The 7,045-nt window shown below is 39.7% G+C and overlaps 4 protein-coding genes across 4 annotated transcripts; 2 read left to right on the top strand and 2 right to left on the bottom strand. All coding sequences in view use genetic code 12, as the record gives it.

The window, feature by feature from the left end:
* Positions 1–138: 138 nt before the first annotated feature.
* Positions 139–1,848, top strand: ADE2 (phosphoribosylaminoimidazole carboxylase; the record flags this gene model as incomplete). The annotated part of the gene is made up of 1 exon (XM_051755239.1): positions 139–1,848. One exon carries the CDS (start codon positions 139–141, stop codon positions 1,846–1,848), a length of 1,710 nt encoding a protein of 569 aa, XP_051611410.1.
* Positions 1,849–2,086: 238 nt separating this feature from the next.
* Positions 2,087–2,398, bottom strand: KGF57_000075 (uncharacterized protein; the record flags this gene model as incomplete). The annotated part of the gene is made up of 1 exon (XM_051755250.1): positions 2,087–2,398. The coding sequence occupies one exon, from the start codon at positions 2,396–2,398 to the stop codon at positions 2,087–2,089; it is 312 nt and encodes a 103-aa protein (XP_051611411.1).
* A 524-nt stretch (positions 2,399–2,922) lies between these two features.
* On the top strand, positions 2,923–3,733 carry RPL19A (60S ribosomal protein eL19; the record flags this gene model as incomplete). Its single annotated transcript, XM_051755261.1, has 2 exons — positions 2,923–2,978; positions 3,169–3,733. The coding sequence occupies 2 exons, from the start codon at positions 2,923–2,925 to the stop codon at positions 3,731–3,733; spliced, it is 621 nt and encodes a 206-aa protein (XP_051611412.1).
* A 284-nt stretch (positions 3,734–4,017) lies between these two features.
* RAX1 (Rax1p) lies at positions 4,018–5,745 on the bottom strand (the record flags this gene model as incomplete). The annotated part of the gene is made up of 1 exon (XM_051755272.1): positions 4,018–5,745. The coding sequence occupies one exon, from the start codon at positions 5,743–5,745 to the stop codon at positions 4,018–4,020; it is 1,728 nt and encodes a 575-aa protein (XP_051611413.1).
* Between the last annotated feature and the right edge of the window lie 1,300 nt (positions 5,746–7,045).

A 7,045-nucleotide genomic window follows, 5' to 3' on the forward strand; every position in this document is an offset into this window, starting at 1 on the left:
AGCAACACGCGTCAATGAAACATCACCAACAGCACAGCACACACACACACACACACACACACACAGACACACACAACATCTACACACACACACACACACACACACACACACACACACACACACACATACACACACGCAATGGACAGCAAGACTATAGGTATATTAGGGGGTGGCCAGCTCGGTCGTATGATTGTTGAAGCAGCACACAGACTCAACATCAAGACTGTTATTTTAGATGCCCCTAAATCTCCAGCTAAACAAATCAATGCCCTCGATGACCATGTCGATGGCTCTTTTACTGATTATGAATCCATTGCAAAATTGGCTGAAAAAGTTGACATCCTCACTGTTGAAATTGAACATGTTGATGTTGGTGCTTTGAAAAAGATTCAGACTAAATTCCCCAAAATTGAAATATATCCTTTACCTGAAACTATCAAGTTGATTCAGGACAAATTCTTACAAAAGGAGCATTTGATACAACACGGCATTGCTGTTACCGAATCGCAAGCTATTAATGCGAATACAAGTGAAGAGTTGTTGAAGGTGGGCCAACAATATGGATACCCATTCATGTTGAAATCAAGAACTTTGGCATATGATGGCAGAGGCAACTTTGTTGTTAAAGACGAGTCTTGCGTTGAAAAAGCCTTGGAGTTCTTAGCTGATCGTCCATTGTATGCTGAAAAATGGTGTCCCTTCACTAAAGAATTGGCAGTCATGGTTGTCAGATCGATTGAAGGTGAAGTCTTTTCGTACCCAACAGTGGAAACCATACACCAAAACAACATATGCCATCTTGTATATGCACCAGCAAGGATCAATGATACTTTGGCTGAGAAGGCATCTATATTGGCCCAGAATGCCGTCAAATCCTTCCCTGGTTGCGGTATATTTGGAGTTGAGATGTTTTTGTTAGACAATGGTGAGCTTTTGATTAATGAAATTGCACCAAGACCTCATAACTCAGGACACTATACAATTGACGCTTGTGTCACTTCTCAATTCGAAGCACACGTTAGAGCAGTCACTGGATTACCCATGCCCAAGGGATTCACTGAATTTGCAACCACAACTACCAATGCCATCATGTTGAATGTGTTGGGCGATAAAGAAACTCCAAACAAGGAATTGGAAACGTGTCGTCGAGCATTGGAAACTCCTCATTCGACAGTATATTTGTATGGGAAAACCACCAGACCCGAACGTAAAATGGGCCACATCAATATTGTCACTTCTTCGATGGACGATGCTGAAAATAGATTGGCCTACATAATGGGAAACAGTAGCAATAAACCTGCATCAACTGTTGCTGGCAAGAAAGAACAGCCATTAGTGGGAATAATCATGGGCTCCGATTCTGATTTACCAGTTATGGCGGTTGGTGCTCGTATTTTGAAGCAGTTTGGCGTTCCCTTTGAATTAACCATTGTCAGCGCTCATCGTACCCCACACAGAATGTCCAAGTATGCCATTGAAGCAGCTCAGCGCGGTTTGAAATGTATCATAGCCGGAGCCGGCGGTGCTGCTCATTTACCGGGAATGGTTGCTGCCATGACTCCATTACCAGTTATTGGTGTTCCTGTGAAAGGATCCACTTTAGATGGAGTTGATTCGTTGCATTCAATTGTGCAAATGCCAAGAGGTATTCCTGTGGCTACTGTTGCCATCAACAACAGTACTAATGCTGCATTATTAGCAGTAAGGATTTTGGGAGCTGTTGATTCGAAATGGTTGAATAAAATGAGCAGTTATATGAACAATATGGAGGAGGAAGTATTGAAGAAAGCTGAAGTTGTGGAAGAAATCGGTTACGAGGATTACCTTACAGATAAATTAAAAAAGTGAGATTGCTCTAGATATTCTATTATACACATTTTATTATCACTATTTATATACAATGCATGTATAGTTTTGTTGTCTCTATTGGTTTTCCGGATGTGTTTAAGATCCCGAACCAGCGTGGATCTGAACCGAACCAAGATTCTGTAGCTGGAACTGAATGCTTGAAGATGATTAAAATATCACTCTCAACCCAAAAGGGGGTTACAGAGTTTCAAATGCGCTATGCATTCTTTATTCCACTTCAAAACTTTAATGTCTTCTTTTTCGATTTGTTTTTGAGTTGTCTTTGTTTATATCTTTGAGAATTAGAATCTCTCCATCCAGACGTGCTAACCTTCTTGCTCTTTCCTCCATCAACATCCTGTCCATCCAAATCCATCGTCTCTTGCTCCTTATTCTGCTTGCTCTTTTTCTCAGCTTCCTGTTTGGCTGTTTCTTTGGCCAACTTCTCAGCTAACCTTTTGCTTCTTTCGTCAGCATATTTGGCGAATTCTCCTTTTCTTTTCACCGACTTTGCTTGCAACTTGGATTTGGATCTTAATGACTTTGCCATGGCTGTGTGTTAGTGAAGAATTGGGTGAGGGGGGTGTTTACAGAGATTTCAACCGGTTGTATACAATTCTCCTCCAGATGGGATGGGATGGGATGGGATGGGATTCGAGATGAAATGAGATGAGATGAGGTTTCAAAAGACCGAGATGCAGTTACGCGCAGATGTATCTATCACGTGAGACTGCTCTCTAGTAGGGCTCTAAACACATGCTCACTGAGAGAGAGAAAAAAAATTGTGTGTTTGCGTTTGAATCCACGCCGCAGTACTGTCAGATGGCATTTTCTCCATTCAACAATTTCCCTCCTTCACTCACATTTTTTCAGAAGAAGAGAGAGAGAAAGTTTTTTTAAAAAAAAAAATACTGGTGAACCTCTTACAGTTACTAGATATCAAGCAAAGATGTATGTTATAAACACCGATATGGGGATCCAGAGTTTGCATAATCCAGAGAGGGAAACAGATATATGAGTGGAGCTTTCATATGTGGAAAGAAAACAGGTTGAATTGTCACGATTGAGCTTTGAATGAAAGGGAAAAGATCACCGGCCAAATTCAATCAAACAGGCAACGACATTGGAATGTGTCTCCTTTTTTTTTTTTAAAAGAAAAGAGGACCATCACCTATGACTAAGGAGGGCCATAGTGTATCACTACAACTATCATTTTCCTCACATAATTAGTGCGGACTTGCCACTCGAACTATTTCAAGGATTATGCCAACCCATCACTCAAACAAAGTATACTAACTTCATTTCCAGGGCTAACTTAAGAACTCAAAAGAGACTCGCTGCAAGCGTTGTTGGTGTCGGTAAGAGAAAGATTTGGTTGGACCCAAATGAAACCTCTGAAATCGCCAATGCCAACTCCAGACATGCTATTAGAAAATTGTACAAGAACGGTACCATTGTCAAGAAGCCAAACACTGTCCACTCCAAGTCCAGAGCTAGAGCTTTGAAGGAGTCCAAGGCTGCTGGTAGACACATGGGTTACGGTAAGAGAAAGGGTACCAAGGATGCCCGTATGCCACAACAAGTTTTGTGGATGAGAAGATTGAGAGTCTTGAGAAGATTATTGGCTAAATACAGAGACGCTGGTAAGATTGACAGACACTTGTACCACAACTTGTATAAGGCTGCTAAGGGTAACACTTTTAAACACAAGAGATCTTTGGTTGAACACATCATCACCGCCAAGGCTGAAGCTTTGCGTGAAAAGGCTCTTAAGGAAGAAGCCGAAGCCAGAAGAGTTAGAAACAGAGCTGCTAGAGAAAGAAGACAACAAAGAATCAACGAAAAGAGAGAAGCTTACTTGGCTGAAGGTACTACTGACGAATAAACATGTTTGGAGGAGGTATCTTGATGCGGTAATGAAGAAGAAAAGTCCTTTGTATGTAATTTAATAGTTGTACAGAGGACGTTGGAAGCTTTCTTTCATCAGTCTTTTGTTTGAGAGAAACAGCAGAAGTATATAATGGTTTAAATCGGGAAGTCGAAGAAAGGGGTGTGTGTTACTAATACATAACGTTTTTTGTACTTGAAGTTTGTAAAGTGTAGAGATTTGATAGGATATTTCTGCTCATAAACGTATTATATTAAGGGCGTAGATGAGAAGTGGTGGCACTATAACCGATGACCAGGAACTAAACTAAACAAGATTGTCATTATGGCAGTCAAGACCAAAATCAAAAACAACACCCACAAACTCCTCTTCAAGAGGAAATTGTATACAAACTTTTCCCGTACTCTGATCAAGGATTGCCCATTTTTCTTTGAAAACGTTTCCAGTATTCCAAACCAAGCCATGACTGGATCAAGCAAATAAATGGATGATATAACCAAATAGAAAGCAACCAAAAATGGAGCAACTATAACGGGTCGTAACCCCTTTCGATAATTCAAAAACACCAATATGAAACTTACCCAAAATGCAATAAATAAGAAAAAGAATCCAGCAATGATTCTTCCGAAATTCGAATGGTTGATGTTTCTAGTGGCCATAAAGTCAAGGAATTTGGGCAAATGGTCATTTTCCAATCTATTGAAAACGTAATGCTTGACATAGTTGAAAACGTCAGGGTCGTCACGCCCATCCACTTCAATCAGCTTGATGATGTAGGAATTCACATGCGATGGTAAATTTAAATTCTTTTCCGAATCTTCAACAAAGTATTTCAATAACAAATTGTGTGACGATTCTCGTAAGTTGTTTCTGGTTATAAAAGAACCATGTGATGTAGCTGGAGAATCTTTAATTAACCTTTCCAATAATGATGGGTTCACAGTTGATTCTCTTCGATTCGAGTGACGTTGTTGATTTTGGCCAAATTCCCTCGCATATGGACTTTGTGGCTGGGGGTAGTCATGCTTCAATTTGTCTATACTGGTATTGGACTTGTTACCTGTTTGCAAGGAGACATATTGCGAGGCACTCACTGCTTGATCAGCTTGTCCAATATCCAATTGATTTTCATACGAAGAGTCATTTGAGTGGGGGAAATGATCAATACTATCGCCATCACCTTGGTAGCCTTCACTCATGAGTCCCGAGTTCGAACCAACTCTTTTCGGTTCATTTGGGTGGAAAGACGAGCCGGAAAATCGTGAATTTGACAAAAAGCTAGGTGACGATTTTCCAACTGAATAACCGGGAGATTGGACATTTTGCGCAGACGAAGGACCGACGCCTCTATTTGCACCTTCATTAGCCTCAATTTCGGCATTGTATTGTTCAATAAGGTCTTTCAATTTAGGGTCTAGATTATCCAAGTTTATATCACCTCTCAAGAATGCCGATAACCGATGTGAATCATTTTCTTCGAGAATGTTGTCATTAATAATCAAGTCAAGTAGAATAGACGAACTCAAAGACTTGTGCTTGGCAGAAGTTTCCGATATTGGATTCGAGTTTCTGAATGGGAAAGCACCTCTGTTGGGTGTTGCAGAAGAATTCACTCGAGACGACGAGCTGTTACGTTGCGCCTGTTGATTGATCCCCGAAGCTATACTTGTGTCGTCTCTGACTGGTTGTGATTGTCGTTGGGAATTATTCTGATAATGTGATGACTGGCGCACGATGGAATCTCTTAAACCTTTGACATAATGTTTGCACAAGTTCAAATGATTGATCAAATCGAACCAAAAGTCCAAGTAGTCTACTCTTCCTTCAACATCTTGCATAAACTGGTAGAAAGTAAACAAGTCTACTGGTGATTTAGACTTGTTGGCCAAAATTTCCCCCAACGTGGGTAACCTGTTGAGGTGAATATTTTGATTCGTTCCATTGAGATTGTTTAGATTGCTCAAGTAATTTGAGTTGGGGAAATCCAGTGCATATTTCTCATTACTCATGGTTTGGATCGGTATCCAATAGATGTTTCCACGATGTGTTTTGGTTTTGGTTTTGGTTTTGGTTTTGGTTTTGGTTTTGGTTTTGGTTTNTTGGTTCAAAGACGCGAGTTGTTTTGTTTGAAAGTGGAATGGTTTTAATGCCTATTCTCAGCAAATGATGTTGGCCACAACAACTAAAGGGATAAAAGCGAGTGTCTAGTGAGATATGAAATAGTGATACACCACCAAAGAGTGTTGATTAGTTTCCTTTTCAAAGTCAAAACAAATGGGAAATATACACAACACCGTATGGTTCTAAGCCAAGAGATCAATTTATTTTTTTTTTCTTTTTTTTTCTCCTTCGCGCATTGTTTCAGAATTGTTTGTTTCTTAGTCGTCGTCGTCGTCGTCGTCGTCTAATTCACTTTCTTCATATAACCAGTGATGGGGCTGAAACCAAAGGTACCAAGCCATTTAAACTCTTTCACTTATTCGTTTGCTTAATAACATAGAGATACCTGATTAGCAAGATTCGAATAAGCCTCTATAACTTTTCACCTCTTGAATTTACGATTTTTACAAGACCTCGACCACAAATATCTACTATGAACAGGGCACACTTTTGGCAAAGCTTATCGGTTTCATCTAGCTGGTTTTAATGTGCATTTACAGGTTGAAAGCCTTTTTGTTTTTTTATTTTTGTTAATGATCATGGAGCTTCTCAACTTTAAACGATTCAACATCCGAGATTAAGTACCTCTTGAGTGTATCCTCTCCTTAAACTCAATATGTAAGAGACAACTGACGTAATTCACTGTAGTGCTGTTGATATTGCAAACTGAGCAAAGAGCAACAAAGCATTGAGCATACACCATACAAGACATATGTTACTTGCTTAGAATTTGGAAAATCCGGGGACGGATAAAGTCATTGCACAGATGGAACGTGCATTGAATACATATTGGACGCCTTACCTAATTGCTCTTCACATATCGTACTGTTTAAAGATTTCGGTGTCTCATGAGGTCCTTTGTTGAATGTCTTGCTACATTAATGTTAGTAAAACCCTATTCTGTGAAGGTTCAAAGACATAAAGTCAGGTTTGAAGTCTATACTGCACCACATATCTCCACTTGGATTGTGTTAACTAGCTTTGATAATTGAAAATCCAGTATACCAGTTTGTTGAAAGTGTTCTTGTCCAAACATAACCCTCAGCATATCAAATTTTGGCAACCAAGTTTTCAAAAAGAATATACCCCACTCAAATTCAACAATTTGTCCCCCTTTTTCTTCTTCTTTTCTTCCCCTTCTTCACCTTT

Source organism: Candida theae (assembly GCF_024610275.1).
Source record: "Candida theae strain CBS 12239 chromosome Unknown scaffold129, whole genome shotgun sequence".
Lineage (NCBI taxonomy): Eukaryota > Fungi > Ascomycota > Pichiomycetes > Serinales > Debaryomycetaceae > Lodderomyces > Lodderomyces theae.